We start from the raw sequence: 19,400 nt of genomic DNA, 5'->3' as shown, positions 1-19,400 counted from the left end.
GGGTACCATGGAGATGCTAACAGAATGGTCTCGCCTACACAGAAGAAGAATTTACATTTTGGGAGGAATGCTAAAATACGCAGCTCCTTCTGCCATGGATGCCACAGCCATCCCGGCCTCTGCACAGAAAAGCGCTTTCACTGCTGTGTCTTTTAACACAAACAGAAAAGGCCTCTTCACCAGCGAAATGCATCTCTTCTGCCGAAATCTCTCCACCAGTGAGAGAGTATGACAGTCCACGTGTGTGTGGGTTCACTATTCTTTTCAAGGGATTTCAACAAAATAAATAGGCCAAAGATATTGTGAGAGAGAGGGAGTGAATTCGCAGCGACAGGAGAACACTTGGATTTCAAAATCCCACTCTTGCCTCCCAGCTGAAGTCACACATCAGAGATGTAGGAAGAGAAGATGACTCTAAAGTGGTAAACTGTCAGGGAATGTTCCTTTGTGCAGGGTTTGGGTAAATCAGGCTGCAGTTGGGACTAACTACTTTCAAAAGCAACACCCTAGACGCAGACAGCTCACTTGGTAAAGAAACCAGCTGCAGTGCAGGAGAGCCTGGTTCGATTCCTGGGTGGGGAAGATCTGCTGGAGAAGGGATAGGCTACCCACTCCAGCATTCTTGAGTTTGCCTTGTGGCTCAGCTGGTAAAGAATCCGTCTGTGATGCGGGAGACCTGGGTTCGATCCCTGGGTTGGGACGATCCCCTGGAGAAGGGAAAGGCTACCCACTCCAGTATTCTGGCCTGGAGAATTCCATGGACTATGCAGTCCATGGGGTTGCAAAGAGTTGGACGCGACTGAGTGAGTTTCGCTTAGACCAGGTCTATCCCCTGTTGACCACTTGCATTTGACTTGGTTTGAAAGTTACTAACTGATTTTGTCCTGACAGGGTTTTATTATCCCATTCAGCTAATGGGGCTGGGGAGGGGAGGAGGAAAGGGAGGGGAAGCAGGGAATACTGGTTATTTTAAAAACTCCAAGCAGGGACTTCCCTTCTGGTTCAGGGGATAAGACTCTGAGCTCCCAATGCAGGGGCCCAGGTCTGCTCCCTGGTCAGGAAAGGAGATCCCATGCTGCAACTGAGAGTTCAGTAAAAGGACAGCCATAGAGACGACTGAGACGTCTCCTTTTGACAACGGCAGGCTAGGTAACTCAGACCACCTTTCCCACTGAAAACAATCGAGTCAAGGATTTTAAAATCTCTGCTTGTAGGAATCAGAGCGCTAACAAGGCAGTGAAGATCTTTCAGAAGGAGGGAAGCTATTGAGGTGGGTAGCTATTGACCCTCAAGGGCCATTCCTGACCAGAGCAGGGACTCGGACAGGGAAAATGACAAACATATTTAACGACCTAAGGGCATAAAAGGAATCTAAGAAAAGAAAATACCGAGTAGCTTGGCAAATCTTTCATGCTGTAGTTTAGGATCATGTAGGCAGTACCTCTAGGAATAGTGATGAGCTTAAATTCCTTAAATCCCTATAATAAAATTAAGTTAAACTGAGATTGCCACTGACTCAAGCCTCCTGCCAGAATTAAGCATACACACTTTCCAGAATCAAGCATGAACACTCTCTGGAAAAGGTCATACCATCCTAGGCCTCAAATTATTTTGATAGCTTTTCATATAAAATGTCTGATTTAATAAAAAAAAATAACCAGGAACATGAGGAAGAAAGACTGTGTGGATGAAAAGTAATAAAGTCGACCACAGACATAGAAAACATTTCATAAGAATCTGGATAAGGGAGCTATTTGAACCAGACTTTAAAACAACTAAGATTATTACATTCAATAAAGAAAAGATTGAGAATTTTGTTAGAGTACGAATATAGTTGAAAACATAATCATTGGAGTACAAAACCCCTTGTATGAGTATGAAAGATTAGGTGTATTTCGAGAGAAAAATAGTAAACTAAAATATAAATCAGAAGGAACTATCCAGACTGAATATAAAGAGCCACAATTACCAAAACAAAAAAAAAAGAAAAAGAAAAAGAAAAATACAGAGTGGAGGGTAGTATGATGTATAAGAAATGGAATAAGGGAGTCTAATAAATAGGGAATTGGAGTTCAGAAGGAGACTACAGAGAGAACTAGGCAGAAGCAATATTTGAAGATATGGTGCCTGGGAGTTTTACAAAGCTTAAAAAGACATTAAGTCACAGATTGAAGAAGCTCTGCAATGATAGAAACAAGAAGAAATAAAAAGGTCAGAAATTCTCCCATCCCTAAAGAAAACCATTTTCATAACATGATCTCATTGCCTGTTATTCCTTCTATCATGAAGTGTAGCGTATTGTGTAATTTCTTCAAAATTCCCATGGGGTCAACATGAAAATCATCTCTCTTTTGGCTTTTGACAGTTGGTTGGAGTTTTTTGTTTGTTCAGTATTTCCTGGGCCACACTGGGTCTTAGCTGCGGTACACGTGGTCTTTCATCTCTATTGCGGCATGTGGGGTCTTTCAATTGTGGCAGGCAGGATCTTTTTTTTTAGCTGCGGCAGGCCAGATCTTTAGTTGCAGCACGCAAACTCTTAGCATTTTGAAGAAATTCCCAAGAACTTCTTCTTGGGAAGAAATTTCTTCTCGCGTAGCTCAGGTATTTGACTTCTCCTGGGAGATGTTCTGAAGAGGATGATTACAGGGCAGCTGGACCGTGGAAAGAGTGGACAGAAGTGATGCCCAGTGACCTGCATTCATGCAACACACCCGTCTCCAGGCGCTCCTTATAAAAGATGTGCAGTGTTTTGCGCTTGAGAGATTAGAAGCCTGTCTTAAAGGCAAGGTCAGCCAGGGTGCTTCCCGAACAAGGCTTCAGAACAAGAGATTCAGGGACAGCCTTGCTGACTCACCTCTGTGCCCCTGTGGATGCTCACCCCTTAGGAGGTGGCTGGAGGGAGGCTGGTGATGCTGTGGACTCCAGAGATGGGATCAGGTGGCCACTGCGCCCACAGAGGAGTGTTGTCAAGGCTGGTCCACATCACTGGGCTTGCCTGTCGTTTCCCCAAGTCATCCTGATAGAACCAGCTGGAACGCTAGTCCAGCTCACGTTGAATTCTCTCTGCTCCTAACTTCTCATTCACATTTAGGAATAACTCACCCCATAACCTGCCTTTTCAAGGGGCTCTGTCCCTGACTTGCCACCTTCCTTCACGTAGTCCTGTAGTCTTGTTGGTTTATATCTTTGATGATCCATCCCTCAAAGACTGTCTAATATAGTGGTTTTCAACTGGGCTGATTTTAATACCCAAGGGGACAACTGGCAATGTCTGGAGACACTTTTGGTTGTCACAACTAGGAAAAGGGGTGCTAGGTAGAAACAGGGATGCTGGTAATCATCCCACAGGGCCCAGGACTGTCCCATAACAGGGAACTGCCAGCACACTCAGTCGCTCAGTCGTGTCCAACTGTTTGCAACCCCATGGACCGTAGCCCTCCAGGCTCCTCTGTCCGTGGGATTCTCCAGGCAAGAACACTGGAGTGGGCTGCCATTTCCTTCTCCAGGGGATCTTCCTGACACAGGGATCCAAACCATGTCTCTTACAACTCCTGCACTGGCAGGCAGATTCTTGCCACTGAGCCACCTGGGAAGCCTCACAACAGAGACCCACCCCGGCTCCTAACGTGAACAATGTCGAGGCTGAGACACCCAGATCTAGTCTGCAAGACAGAGTCTGGATTGATGGCATGGAGTACTGAATAGTAAAATGTAAATACAGACCGAACGAAGCACCAAAAATAGAGAGCTGAGTTTGTAACGTCACTGAGAGTGGAAGAGCAGCATTTCTGGGTGATGGGATCTGTTTTATATGGGAGGCGTGTAAGGAGAAGGATCTCCCTCACTCATGGGGAGCGGCAAAGGTCAGTCGTCGCACAAAAACGCAGAGCTGTGATCCTGGCGGGCGCATACGATTGAGTGCTTCGAGGACACGGAATATCATGTCCTGAGTCACCAAGCTCCTGGCATATGGTGAGGTGACAGCAGAGTGAGACCACACTGCCACCAACCATGAGGAATAGCGGCAGCTGAAATCAGCAGATGGTTGGAAAGGAAACGGCATTAAGCCGCAAACGGGAAAGTATGGTTACTGAGAAGGGAATGAAAACCACCTGGAAGGAAGAAAAACAACCTGGGATATTAGGAAACGAGGACTTAAAAGCATCAAGAATGTCACAAAGGGCAGATCCATCACGTGATAATAAAGCAGTTCACAAGGAGCTCACACTGGCGCTGGCATCCGGAGCGATGAAGACAACTTTTGGCTAATGTACCCAAAGCCTTAAAAGCATTCTTTGGTCTCGATGTTTCACTTTCCAGATTTTATCCTTGAGAAGTGATCAAGGATGTAGGCAAGACTTAAAACTACATGGACGTTTACTGCAGTTTACATTAAACTTTGGAAGCAATCTAATTTCCTGATCAGCAGAGACTGGCGCATACAACATGGACCCTTACACTGGAATTCTTGGTAGCCCCTCCACATTCTAGGACTCAGACAATAAAGAATCTGCCTGCAATGCAGGAGATACACAAGACATGGGTTTGAGCCCTGGGTTGGGGAGATCCCCTGGAGTAGGAAATGGCAACCCCTTCCAGTATTCTTGCCTGGAGACTTCCATGGACAGAGGAGCCTGGTAGGCTACAATCCATGGGCTTGCAGAGCTGGACATGACTGAGCAACAAACACTTTCCAGCTTCTGGTGCAGATGACTATTTGCTGGCAAGGAGAGAGGTCTTGCAGAGCCAAGTGATAACATGTTTACAGCGGCACACAGAGCAAGGCAGGGTGAGGCTGGGTGGGCACCGTGCCCACATCTGTTCTTCCCTTCAGTGGTGTGCCAGTCATCCAGATGCAGGGAATCAGGGGCAACACTGACTGCAGTGTATATGCACGCCTTCTCTGTCCTGTCCAACTCTTTGGGCCCCATGGACTGTAGCCCACCAGACTCCTCTGTCCATGGGGTTCTCCAGGCAAGAAGACTGGAGTGGGTTGCCATTTCCTCCTCCAGGGGATCCTCCTGACCCAGGGATAGAACCCGGGTCTCCTGCATTGCAGGCAGATTCTTTATTGTCTGAGCCACCAGGGAAGCCCTACTTAAAATTTAAGTAAGTTTAAAATTCAAATTTCCAATATACTGATTTAAACCAGCAATAAAATTCATTATTGTATTTTAGGACATTGATCTCTATGTAGTCTCAGAGCCTCACTCCTGAGCCAACAGCATCCACGTGGCATAGTGGGTTACAGCTGAGGCTCTTGAGGTGACCCCAGATACAACGTCCTGAAACGCCAAGGACCTTTCAGGGGAGGGGATTCCATGGCACCTAATCCCATCCATGTGTGCCACATGCTGACACCTTCAGCACTAAGCATTTTGTCATCTGGCATGATTGAGGTACTGCTTCTCCAGGGGCACTCTGAGATACAGACATATATACTTATTGACATGACTTATAAATGCTCAGATGATTATCCTGGTCTAGAACGTTCTTGAGGTTTGGTGGTGAGTGCAGAGTCAGAAGTAATAAAATGCGGCACTGCTTCTGGATGGGTTCCCAGGCGGCACCAACAGGTAAGAACCCACCTGCCAATGCAAAAGACATAAGAGACCCAGGTTCGAACCCTGGGTTGGGAAGATTCCCTGGAGGAGAGCCTGGCAACCCACTCTAGTACTCTTGCCTGGAGAAACCTCATGGACAGAGGAGCCTGGTGGGTTACAGTCTACAAGGTCACGAAGAGTCGGATTCGACTGAAGCGGCTGATCACGCACGACCCTGGAGAGGAGGGAAGTTTGGGGGAGAATGGATACAGGTATGTGTATGATGGATTCCCTTCTCTGTCCACCTGAAACTGTCACAGCATCGTTAGTTGGCTATACTCCGATACAACATGAAAGGTTTTAAACAAATAAAATAAAACACAGCACTGCCATGAGAAGGTGAGGAATAGCTTGAATCACAAATGGAAGCTTAAAGACTATGGACTCATGCCCACCGAGGGATGCAAAAATCAAACAATAAAAAGGGCTATGGAGTACTCCTTTCTCACAGCAGCCCCAGAAGGCACAGTGTCCTGAGAACACTAAGGAGGCAGGGACCAGTCACAGCTATGAACACCCACCGCAAGAGCTAGAGGCCCTTCTGGACCACAGATCGACTGCCACTCGGCACAGCTGGTGCTGGGCCACGGAAAGGAGACCCTTCCCCTTAGGAAACTCTCCGGAGGAGATCCACTGCTGTAAAGGACTCATGATGTGAAAAGCCTTGGAGGAGATAAACAGAGCCGCGCAGATGTAGATTAGAGAGTGATGCGCTTATCTTTGGTAGAAGTCTTGAGAGCATGGAGGCAGCCTTTCACCTGGTTTTGAAGGATGATTCTCCAAAGGGGAAGGAGGGAAGAGGACGGAGGAGCAGCATGGGCGGAAGCTGGGAGCCTGGCCTGTGGGGTGCTGGGGTGGGCCAGGAAAGTGTGCGGGGGAAAGGTCTTGGGCTTCTGCAGCATGCTAAATTACTCAGTTGTGTCCGACTATGCCACCCCAAGAACAGGAGCCTGCCATGTGCCTCTGTCCATGGGATTCTCAGGCAAGAACACTGGAGTGGGTGGCCATTTCCTTCTCCAGGGGATCTTTCCGACCCAGAGATCAAACCCGCGTCTCTTATGTCTTCTGTATTGGCAGACGGGTTCTTTACCACTAGCACCACCTGGGAAGCCCAGGTTTCTGCTGAAAGTGAAAGTGAAGCCACTCAGTTGTGTCCGATTCTTTGCGACCCCATGGACGCCTACAGGGTTCCTCCATCCATGGAATTTTCGAGGCAAGAGTACTGGAGTACGTTGCCATTTCCTTCTCCAGGGGATCTTCCCGACCCAGGGATCGAACCTGGGTCTCCCGCATTGCAGGGAGATGCTTTTACTGTCTGAGCCACCAGGGAAGCTCCCTGGTTTCTACTGAGACATGTCTATTATCATGGAAGAAGTAAGGGGCCTTAGAGGCTTTACACAGAAGCCCATTACTATTGCTTTTGTGGCTATCAAGATGACATCTTAACTAAAACTTACCACTAATCTATGCATTTGGCATCAACAACCTAGGAAAGAGCTAAAAAAGACTAATAATGCAGGGAGTCCCCTATCTACCAACCTTCAAGTTGGTAGAACTTACAAGAACTTTCAAAGATGTGAATATGCATTTGCAAGTCCAAACACATCAGGAGTGAGTGGAACTGCAGCTGGCCCTCCATCTCCGATTGCTGTTGCTCCTTCCCTTCTACCAGCTCCCACCTCCTTTCCCCTAATCAGTAACTCTTCTTGCCTGTTCACTCGATGCCAGCCCCTGTATACCAGCTGTTGTACTGTTACTACTGTACTTTTCTAAATACTGTATTATGGGATTAAAAATGACTTATTTTTGTGTTTGCTTTTTATGTGTTATTTGTGTGAAAAGTATTATAAACCTATTATAGCACAGTACTGTATGGCCAATTGTGTTAGTTGGAGGTCTAGGCTAACTTTGTTGGTCTTATGAACAAACTGGACTGAACGAATGGGCTCTTAGAACGGAATCGGTTTGTACATAGGGAACTTACTGTATACTCTTAAATTGACCTCAGCTCTCTAAACAAAGATTATCAGGAGAGAGAGAATGTCTATCAAATAAAAATGCTGGGTCAGAATCCTCTTTGAATCTGATCGGTTTATATCCCCACCCATGTGGATGCATATATGTTCATGTGAACTAAAACATTCACAGGTGATTTCAGCAGAAGGGAGCTGCTGAGTTCTAGGGGATCTTGCTTGTTTTCTTCTGTGGATTTCTCGGCACTCACTCAAGTTCACACAGAGCAGGCCTTGAAGGCTCAGGTCTGCTCTGGCCAGCTGCCAATGCTATCCAGTTACCTCTAATCCATGTTTGAGCACCACTGATCCCCAGACACCATCGCAGGAACCTTGGCTATATCCCAAATGGAAAAACAAACAAACAAAAATGCTTATTTTTACAAAAGGTGGAAAAGTAGAAAAAATCAATCTTGACCTACTCAGATGGTCAAGAATCCATTTACAATGCAGGAGACCTGGGTTCAATCCCTGGGTTGGGAAGGTCCCCTGGAGAAGGGAATGGCAACCCACTCTAGTATTCCTGCCTGGAGAGTTTCATGGACAGAGGAGCATGGCGGGCTACAGTCCATGGGGTTGTACAGAGCTGGACCTGACTGAAGCGAATAGGCACATACACTTTCCTGCACCTCAGCCTTCAGAGGACTGCCACCCTGCCCCGCTGTGCCAGGCTGCCAGAGGCAGGGAGGACCCTGCTGGGTGAGATGTGTCTCTTGGCACATGACCTACACACTGCTCTGGGGGAAGTTCTACTTACAAAGAGTTTCCGGAGACACTAACAATTGCTTATAATTTAGCAATAGGCACTGAGCACAAAGTCAGAAAGGAATGAATTTGCAACGTCCTTTTGGACTGAAATATGATGCATCAAAGGCTTGCTTGGTGGTTCAGTGGTAAAGAACCTCCCTACCAAGGCAGGGGACGCTGGTTCAATGCCTGGGTCTGGAAGATCCCCAGGAGAAGGAAATGGTACCCACTCCAGTACTCTTGTCTGAAGAATTTCATGGACAGAGGAGCCTGGCGGGCTATGGTCCATGGGGTCGCAAAGAGTTGGACAGGACTGAGTGACTAACACTTTTACTTAATGCCTCTCTGAGGCATCTTTTTAAGAGAATATATGAATTTGCACAAACACTGACTTGGTCAGTTAGTGCCTTTCTGGATTTTATTTTTCTCAATAATATTTGAAAAGATTACAAATGTAATGCCCATCATAGGAAATTTACAAATACATAAGTACGAGAAGAGTCCATCAGTATCTTTTGCCTTTGATGTTACTGCACTTTTTCTAGAAACACATACTTTTTTGTACATGCATGCATTTTATATTTGCCTATGCCATAGTTTTACTAAATTGGCCAGGTTTTATCTACATATATCTGTGTCTACATATACACCCGCTTTTCAATTTCTTTCTTCACTTTGTATTACATACTTTCTCTAATCACTTTCTATTCTTTAAAACCTGACTTTATGAGCAGTAGAGATTCCAAACGATGCATTATATCTGATCACTTTTATAGCCATAAAGCTAGACTTCTGTTTACATCCTCGTTAAACTTGATATTGTATTTTCTGGCACTTCAAAATATTTTTGTATTATGTCGGAGCACAGTTTGAAAGAAAACCTTTTGAAAAACTATCATTTGGTTGAAGTAACTTTGAAGCCGCTTTATAAACAACAAAGTTCCTTTGTATTTTAACTTATGATGGTTTCAGCAAAACTTTCTTAAAGAAATTCTTTGTCCCCCCACTCCCTCGCCTTAAAAGAATATTGTAAGAAGAACAATCAAACTGTATAGATTTTCATTTAGACTTCTGGAAAAAATCGTTATGATTCAATTAATCATTTTAGCTTCCTCAACTTAGGAAAGAATCACTGATCTCATAAATTACAATGTGAAGTCCAGCATTCTAAGGTGGAAATTCACACACCATAACGTTCCATGGAAGCAGCTAACATCATGGAAGAAGGGCTCTGTCTTGGGATGATGTCCATGAGTGTTCTATTCTGACTCCTGGCTTCTCTGGCCCCTGTCAGCTGCACCTGCACACCTTAGCAGAGCTGGGGAAAGGGTTTGGTGTCAAGGCAGAATCTTACTAAATGCACACCAATGCAGGCATGAAAGCCATCAGAGGAATGTGCTTCAAAATCCAAGCCACAGACTTGAGGGGAAACCTGGAATTCAGAGTGAATTTAACCTTAAAGTTTTTCTCCCTTTCCTTTTTCCTTCCTTCCTCTCTTCCTTTCTCTCTCTTTCCCGCCATCACTCCCATACTCTCTTTCTTCTTTCTTTTTCTCTTTCTTTCCCTCTCTCTCCATCCCTCTTTCCGCCCACCTCTCTCTCTTTCTTTCTCTCTCTCCCTCTCTTTCTCTTTTTCTCTCTCTCCCTCTCTTTCTCTTTTTCTCTCTCTCTTCTTGGCCAAGGCTAACATCATATTACCGTGTGTGTGTGCTTAGTCGTGTCCAGCTGTTTTGTAATCCCATGGACTGTAGCCTGCCAGGCTCCTTGGTCCATGGGATTTCCCAGGCAAGAATACTGGAGTGGGTTGCCATTTCCTTCTCCAGATCTTCCTGACCCAGGGATTGAACCCATGTCTCTTGCATCTCCTCCATTGGCAGGATGATTCTTTACCACTGCGCCACCTGGAAGGCCATATCATTGGACTTTCACAAATTGGATTCCCAAAGTTGCCTGGGCCCATCCATCCCAGAGGTTCTGAGTCATTAGGGTGTATGTAAGACTCAGGTGATAATGACCACAGGGCAGATTGGAGACCACTATATTCTCACATGTAGGCTTTTCTTCCTTACGGATTTACTAAGCTTGCTTCCCAGGGTAAAGCAGTGTAGGGACTGGGCCCCATGATATACAGTGCCTCAAAGGAAACCAAGAGAAGAACGCATAAACCTTTGTTCGTCCATCTTTAACTTATTTGATACTGAACATGTTCAGAACTCATCATTGTCTGGTGCCCAGAAGTACCAGGTGGGATAACTGAAGTGCTTCATATCCCTTCGTATAACACCTGGTACACGGTAGGTGCCGGCCAACTGGTCCATTTCCCTGGTGGGAGAGCTCTAAGTGGTTGAATTAAGAACCCCAGCTCAGGGACTTCCCTGGTGATCCAGTGATTAAGAATCTGCCTGGCAATGCAGGGCACATGGGTTTGATTCTTGGTTGGGGAACTAAGATCCCGCACGCCACGAGGCAACTAAGCTTGTGCACTGCAACTACTCAGCCCGTGCTCTGGCGACTGCATGCTGCAACCAAGACCTGACACGAGGCACATAAATAAATATTAATTTTTTTTTTAAGATCCACCATTCAATCCTCCCAGAAGGCAAAAGCTCCTGTGAATCAGGGAGAGATGCAAGACACAGAGCACTGACCCAGGACAGAAGAAAAAGCAGCGTTGGGGGTTTGCTTCTCAGAGAGGAAGGTCACAGCCAAAGGCAATGGCATGAGCCTGTGTCTCCTAAATTGTAGGGAAGTTGAAATGGGAACACACAGTTCCAGAAGCTGTAGAAGGGCCTGGAGCAGCCCTCAGGGACCGCAAATAGCTCGAGAACTGGAGCCTACAGAGATGCTAATGCTGACAGACTTGGGTTACATGTAGGAATTATATTTCAGGGTGCATTTCCATTAATCCCGACTCAATAAAATAGTTCCTTTAACACTCACTCAAAGCAAAACGATTTCAAAAGCAGTTTAGAAAATAGCATGCTGTGATCTAAACAGATACTTTTGCATATTTATTTTGATTAAAAACCCGGCAAGGGGGCACGTTGGGGAATCCATTCTACTTTCTCAATCATCCACTCCTGAAAACACTCAGATCTTGGGTCCATAGGACCCTGAGGAGCTGGAGATATGACCACAGTGTCCAGGGCGAGGTTGGGAACATGCTCACGGTGTCAGAGGAGATGGGAAAGCTCAGTAGCAAGGGTTTCCAGCAACTACAGGATGGGTGCTTTTTCACATTACTCCCTTATTTGGGGGCCTGGTGAGTGAGGGGTTCTGCCTCCCAGAGGGGCTCCCAGAAGAGGGGTGGAGGTCTTCCTGATGCTGCCAAGGCTGACAGTCATAGCCCATGGGCCTTTACTGCAGGGCAACCAACTGACTTACAGCTGGCCGAGGTAAAGGCCATTTCATTTTGGAGAGGTCTCTCCAGATGGACAGCTTTCTGAGTTCATTAGAATTGTCCCTCAAGGTCCAGCTTCTAATGTCATTCTGTTTGGAAGGGCTGTGAATCACTCCATTTCCCACCAATGAGTGCAAGACTGCATATCCAGAAGTTCCCCGAAGAGCTATAAAATACATTGGGTGTTTTGTGCCTCTCTCCTCAGCTTCTATTCTCAGACCACACCTATTCTGTGCAACTGTTCCACCTGCAAGGCGCCCAACTGAAGACCTCAATAGATGTGCGAATCAACACAGAAGAATCTGTGTCTGCATCTGACTCAATTCTGTGAGCTGGCAACTCAGAGCCTGCCCGGGACTCAAGGGCCTCTTCCTCTTTTTGAAATTTCCTATCTTGGTTTGGATGGAGAACATGAGGGGAATCATTTAATGCTCCACTGTCTCAGCTGTGAAATCCCCAAGGGAAAATGGTGTCGATGCATGAGTGATTTGACCGAGTGCTAGAATCACAGAGCTCGGTACCTGCAGACACAGACAAAACCACCAGGCTGCAATTAGGGAGGGGATAATTGCATGCAGCTGCGAGTCACCAATATCACCTGATCTTGGGATTTCTTTTTCTTCTTCTTCTTTCCCCAGCACCCGGAACTCTCCGCATCTTTGCCATTGGCCTCACCGCAGAGCAGCCCGTCCAGCTCATCGGTGCCCATGTGCTGTCCCTGAGACGTTTCTGCTGCCAGCCGGTACGAAAGATTCCTTAAAATGCACACACAGTTTTCAACGGTCTGGAGAATAAAAATAAAAACCAAAACAAAACAAAAAATGAGGAATGAACAAAAACTAACCAGTACTGCTCCACCCGCAAAAGCCATCCATCTTCACACAGACATTTTTTTCTTTGGATGCATTTAACCGTGGCTCCTAAAGGCTCCCTTGACAGCCACCATGGAAAGAATTTAGAGAAGCTTGGAAAAGTCTGAAGATCTTTCCTCCCCTCAAAGAAACCACTTAGCAATAAGAGTTCCTGATAAACAGCTATCATTGTTGACTGAAATTCACTTGTGAGCAAGAAAGAATCCATATCCAGGTGCAGTCCCAGGTGGCGTCCACTTACAGACAACAGCCATCTGGGGATTAAGGCTCAGAACCATTAAGAGCAAGGATAACTGGATTTGCATTAGCTCTGGGAGGGTGACACTTTTACTATCTACCAGGGCACTTTCTTAGTGAGGGGCAGGGGTGCCCAGCATGCTGTATAGTCCATGGGGTCACAAAGGGTTGGACACGACTCAGTGATTGAACAACAAGGGTACTTTCTGGGAGGAATACAGGGCAAGAGGTGCAAACCAGGCTTATTCCAGGCAAGCCAGGTTCTGTGGTCATCTGGGGACATATATGTTTCCAACCTCCTGATTTTCTTCAAGATTGCTGGTGCACCTATTTCCTAAGCACAAGAGCTAAGCAGTGATTAGGGATGTGGGAAGAGCTGAACATCTGTAGAACCCTAGGTCTCTGACTACTGGACAAGTGACTTGGACAATCCACCCATAACCTCCTCTGTCAGATGGTCAAAGTAGCGGCCAATAGGCTGCTGTGTGGATTAGGGGAATTAGAGAATATATACGTGATAGGCAGAATAAAGATCTCTGCTCCAAAGACGTCCACATTTGGAAAATGTGAATACGTTAGGTTACGGGATTGGAGGGTACTCATCAGTGGACCTTTGGATGGCAGATTATCCTGGATTGTCCAGGTGGGCCCATGGAATCATGAGGGTCCTGTGAGCAAGAAAGGGAGGCAGAGAGAGTGAAGCTGTGTGGGAAGGATGGGATCTGGCATTGTTGGCTTTAGAGATGGAGGAAGGGGCCACGAGCCAAGGAATGTGGGAGCCTCTAGAAGCTGTCAAAGACAAAGAAACAGATGCTTCCTTACAGTTGCCAGAAGGAATGCAGCCCTGTCGACACCTCGATTTTACCCCAACAAGACCCATTCTGGGGACTTCCCTGGTGCTACAGTCTGATCCCTGCTTGAGACTTCACCTTCCAATGCCAGGGCTGTGGGTTTGATCCCTGGTGAGGGAGCAAAGATCCCACATGCTTCTCAGCCAAAAGGAAACAAAACAAAACATAAAACAGAAGCAACATTAAAACAAATTCACTAAAGAATTTAAAAATGGTCCACATTTAAAAAAAGGAAAAGAAAAGAAAAAAAGAGACCACTCCGGACTTCTAAAACGGTAAGATGATAAGTTTGTGTTTCTTAAATTTATTTTTGGCTGTGCTGGGTCTTCGTGGATGCAGGGGCTTTTCTCAAGTTGCAACAAGTGGGGGCTACTCTCGAGTTGCAGGGCTTTTGCGTGTGGGAGCCTGTCTTGTTGTGGAGCACGGGCTCTAGGTACAAGCTTTGGTAGTTGTGGCTCCCAGGCTCCAGGGCACCCGCTTACTAGTTACACACAGGCCTAGCTGTTCCTCGGCATGGGGATCTTTCTGGACCCGGGATTGAACAGTGTCTCCTGCATAGGCGGGTGGAGTCTTTACCACTGGGCCATCAGGGAAGCCCAGGTCTGTGTTTTTAGACAACCATGCTTGTGGCCATCTGCTGCAGCAACAGGAAACTAACCCAGTACGTACGTACCAAGAAGAGCTCCTGGCACACAGCAAGTGCTATGCAATGATTTATATCACAAACACAGATGGAGACGGTCCCTCTGTGGAATGTGCAGAGCTTGTGACCTAGAGCTAATGGGACCATGATGGAGTCTTGGCTCCACTGTTTAATGAGCCATGTGACCCTGATCAAAGTGCTTAATCTCTCAGTGCTTCGAATTCCTCCCAAAGTCCCCACTGCCACGTTGGAGATGAAGTCTCAACATATAAATCTTGGAGGAATCAAACATTTAGTCCGGGGCATCAACTTTTTGACCTTTGTTCTGGATTTGAGGAACTGTGGGAAGATGGGGGAAAAAAATACCCAATTTTCAGAAAATTTTTTTTTACTGTTTTAATTGAAAAATCCTTTGGTTTTTTCCTTCTTAAACATTCATTTATTTATTTGGCTGTGTGGGGTCTTGGCTGTGGCACACAGGATCCTCGCTGCGGTGTGTGAGGCTGTGAAGTACGGGGCTCAGCATTTTCAGCTCGAGAGCTCAGATACCCCTTGGCATGGGGGATCTTAGTTTCCCAACTGGGGAACGAACCCAAGTCCTCTGCACTGCAAGGTGGAGTCTTAACCACTAGACTACCAGGGAAGTCCCCCCAATTTTTAAAAAGGACAAAATAATGGTGGAAAGTGAAAAAGTCTCTCAGTCGTGTTGGACTCTTTGCGACCCCGTGGACTATACAGTCCATGGAATTCTCCAGGCCAGAATACTGGAGTGGGTTGCCTTTCCCTTCTCCAGAGGACCTTCCCAACCCAGGGATCGAACCCAGGTCTCCTGCATTGCAGGAGGATTCTTTACCAGCTGATCCACCAGGGAAGCCCAACTAAGTTTTATTATTTTTTTAAGCTTAAGCATTCTTTGAATTATAGTTGATTTACAAGGTCATGTTAGTTTCAGATGTACAAAATCTGAAAAAGAAGAGACAGGTTTTCTTTTTAAAAGTATGCCAACTTGCCTGTCACTTTTCAGGCACCAACTACATGACAGCCACCATTCAAGGAAGGGAACATGGTTCCATTTTAGAGACAAAGGAGTGAGGTCTGAGGCTGTTGGTAACTCAGCACACTCGCCACTATAGACTAGAGACCGTACCATTTTCTCTAGTCCTGGGCTGGGACTGGAAATGGGGTGGGGACTGCCGGAGTTCAGATCCTGCACTGCTCCCACTTATGATGGGAATCTGGTAAAAGGCAGCATGTAACTTTGACCTGACTACTGGAGGCATGAAGAATCAAGTAGGAAAACCAGTTTTCAGGGTGTATTTCTGGAGCCTTTGCAATTTCAGACCTTTCGGGTCAGCTTTTCAAGGTTTCATGGGCTGCTAATCCCACAGGCTTTCAGTCAACTTGATTTTTCTATTTCAAGCATGCTCTCAGCATCAAAAAAAGGAATCGGTATGAAAGCAGGTAAACGCAGGACGACGCTCCAGAGAGAGAGAGCAGTCTCTCCCTGAAAGGAAAATGTTGTGGCGTAAGTCAGAACGATTTTCAAATCAGCTCAGAATGATTTTTCTTACATCAAAGACCTGGGAGAATAAACTTCTTTCTCACCCTCTTGTTCCCCTTCCCTGGGGGCACATCCATGCCTCTGTTTAACAAATGACGACTGTGGAATACATCCACAGTTTCGAGAAGTGCTTTATAACCTACCTGAGGCTGAGCGACGTCTTGGGGAGAAGCCGGATGCAGAGAGAGACGAGAGGGAGAAAGTGGGAGGCTAGGAGGGGGAATGGGGCTTCCCTGATAGCTCAGTTGGTAAAGAATCCCCCTGCAACGCAGGAGACCTGGGTTCGATCCCTGGGTTGGGAAGATCCCCCTGGAGAAGGGAAAGGCTACTCACTCCAGTATTCTGGCCTGGAGAATTTCATGGACTGTATAGTCTGGGATCTCCAAAGAGTTGGATACGACCTTTCCTTTCACTTTTCACTTTCATGAGGCGGGGAAGAGAGACAGGAGATGGCAGAGAGGGACAGAACAGGGGTAGTCCCAGAGGTTGAACTCCTCTCTCTTTAAGCCTGGTTTGGGAGGGTGACCAAGTCAAGTGCTTTTCCTGTAAGGGCAGGGAGAAAAAGAGAACAGCCACTGCCCTTCTTGGGGATACCAGCAGAAGGCGTGTGGCCGCTGGTGGTTTGGGTTTTAACATCCATCACTGTCAACAGAGCTTTCGGCAGTTCCTCTTGGTCACCAGGGTCATTTTGAGTCCTCATTTTCTATTAGAAAGGGCTAATTTGGAAGCCGTTTGTAGAATGCGCCACCATATGTTAGGCATTCAACAAACCATCCCAGTTACAGGAGCTGAGCTGAGCGCATGCGTAGCATCCAAGCTCTTTGACTCATTAACTCCAGTGGCCTCAAAGACAGCTTGCACACATTTCTCCCTCCTCCAGCTTGTCACTGTGAAAGCTTAGAAGTGGCCAAGGAGAGGGCTGAGTGGAAAAATGACAGGGCAATAATAATACATTAACACTCAACAGCACCTTCTGGCCAGCACAGCACCAAGTAGTTTTATCACATTTGATCCGCTCAACAGCTCTAAGGGTCCTCCTTGTCTTGAAGCTGAGGTCACTCAGGTCCTGTCCTCTGGTCATAGGGAGAAGGAGATGGTACATTTTCCAGGACACTCCTGGGGCCATGCTGGGTGCTCTGGATACTCAATCAGGAATAGCTGAGTCTCCCTTTTTTTTTCTTTTAATTTTTAGTTTATATTGGAACATAGTTGGTGAACAACTATGTCTTTGTTTCAGGTATACAGCAAAGTGATTCTGCTCTACATAGACAGGCATCTACTCTTTTTCCAAATCTTTTCCTATTTAGGTCATTGCAGAATATTGAGCAGAGTTCCCTGTGCTATGCAGTAGGTCCTTGTTGATTATTTATTTTCAATATAGCGATGTGTACATGTCAATCCCAAACTCCCAATTTATCCCCCACACCAACCTTTCCCTATTGGTAACCATAAATTTTTCACTTCAAACCATAAGTTTGTTTTCTGTGAACCTGTTTCTGTTTTTGTAAATAAGTTCATTTGTATTATTTTTTTTTTGATTCTACATGTGAGCAATATCATATATTTGTCTTCCTCTGACATTTTTCACTTAGTCTGATCACCTTGGGATCCTCCATGTTGCTGCAAATGGCTTTATTTCAAGGCATATCTGAGTCTTCTGACACCAGCCCTAAATGGTCTTCATTTTCCCGGTTTCCACTTTGTGGGGAAATGTGGTCACTAACAAAGAGAATCTTCAAGGTCTCTCAAGAGTTTGAGGAGTCTGGTCCTCTGACACGTCAGAAAAAAGCCATGTGTGCCTCACAGCACTCTGATTTTGGACCATACTCATGAAGGTTGCCTTACCCACCATGATGGTATTATGGGACCAGGGCAAGACTCATATTTTATTGTCAGCTAGAAGGCCCAGACAGTATTAAAGATTACTTGGTATCCATAAGGCTTAAAGCCCCCATGCCTTAGTATTTACTACTCTGAATATTAAAGATCCTTGGCATTGCAGCTTCCGTGAATTATGAACTACCTTGAGTAGCTCTTTTAAAAAAAAATCCTGTGTCTATTGTGTTATCAAGTCTCTATAAATACTCAAGACACCTTGACTGTTCCCTTCTTTAGAGACTTAATTCTCCCGTCAGTGATATTAAAAGGTCTACAATGGCTGTTAAGGGCATTTACAAGAGAGGTTGATTAAGTCTTTTCTATCATATTTCACTTTAAATATTGATGTCATGCACACAGTAAATGAATGGTTGCAAATGTCACTGACAGGCAGTGATAAGATGACAAACAGTTTATAATTGGATTCAGTTAGTACTCAAAGGGTTTGAGTCCCAGAAGTACCAGGGACTTCTGGTCCATGGGAGTAGGGCTCCCCCATCAGTAATTTTCTAAATTTGTCACTCACTCCAATGTGCAGGCAAGGTTGAGAAGTGCCACGCTAAATCACCCCATGCCAAAGAGTACCTAAATGGATAAAATCACTCTTACTTGTTCTTTATCTGAACTTACAACTAAAACAACTAAATTACAGTGTGCTGGGTCCCCGACTAGAGTCTATTTTAAAGCTGTATCTACTAAGGCGGGTTTTTCAATCCAAGAGGCACATGGAATCACCTGATGAACTTCCAGAGGAACAGAAATCAGAGCTAAGAGCTAAACATCTGGATTCAGGGGGGCTGTGAAGGGGTCTAGGCACACGCATTTATCAAATGCTCCAAAGGCAATTCCAGTGAAAAGTTGGCATTAAAAACCGTGGGTTTATCAAGATGTCTTAAGAGGAAAGCATGCCAGTTTTAGGTGAGATGGTCTTGAAGTAAGAACCAGATGCCAGACACAGTTTATTTACAGAAACCTCAATGATTCAAGGGCCTGGAGCCAGAAGGCAGACATGTATTGTGTGGGTGGATGGTTTCTCATGGCTTGCTGATTAAGCTCTGGACATTGATTATGATAAACTTGTTGACTGGAAATCATTTGACAGAGCGCTATGTACAACCAATAAATTCTGTCCTGTGCAATATTAACCATTTTACTTCACGAATATGTGTATTGCCTAGGACTTACTATATTTTGATTATATAATATCTTATGTAATATCAATAAACCAATGCACATGCTTATATATATTAAAAAACAAACAAACTGTGGGATTGGGCTTTGGTTCACAACCAGGGCCAATTTTTGGCTCCCCATGGTGCATCTGGAAATGTCGGGAGACATTTTGTTTATCACAACTGCGGTGGGGGGAGGAAGGTACTGGCATCTAGTGGATGGAGACCTGGAATGTTGCCCAACACCCTACAGTCCACAGGCCAGTCCACGGCAAAGAAGTGGACTGAAATATTGAGAGAGTGGCTCTGAGAAGGGTCTTACTAAGGTGTCATATTCATCATGTGCATTACTTTAAAGTATCGGTAAAGTCTGTGCCTATATCAGGATATTATGAAATTACAAATTTTTTATGTACAGTGAGCCC

At 45.6% G+C, this 19,400-nt stretch overlaps 1 protein-coding gene across 3 annotated transcripts in view; it reads right to left on the bottom strand.

Moving 5' to 3' along the window:
• The window catches only part of CTNND2 (catenin delta 2), a 1,117,159-nt gene that overhangs the window by 133,889 nt on the left and 963,870 nt on the right, over positions 1-19,400 (bottom strand). For all 3 annotated transcript variants that reach the window (XM_027980164.3, XM_027980165.3, XM_042233932.2), the window contains one exon: positions 12,360-12,545. In XM_027980164.3, the coding sequence (XP_027835965.2) occupies positions 12,360-12,545 (186 nt within the window). The remainder of the gene's footprint in view (positions 1-12,359; positions 12,546-19,400) is intronic.

This window comes from Ovis aries, chromosome 16 (genome assembly GCF_016772045.2).
Source record: "Ovis aries strain OAR_USU_Benz2616 breed Rambouillet chromosome 16, ARS-UI_Ramb_v3.0, whole genome shotgun sequence".
NCBI classification, from domain to species: domain Eukaryota; kingdom Metazoa; phylum Chordata; class Mammalia; order Artiodactyla; family Bovidae; genus Ovis; species Ovis aries.
This window is presented reverse-complemented; position numbering and strand designations above follow the sequence as displayed.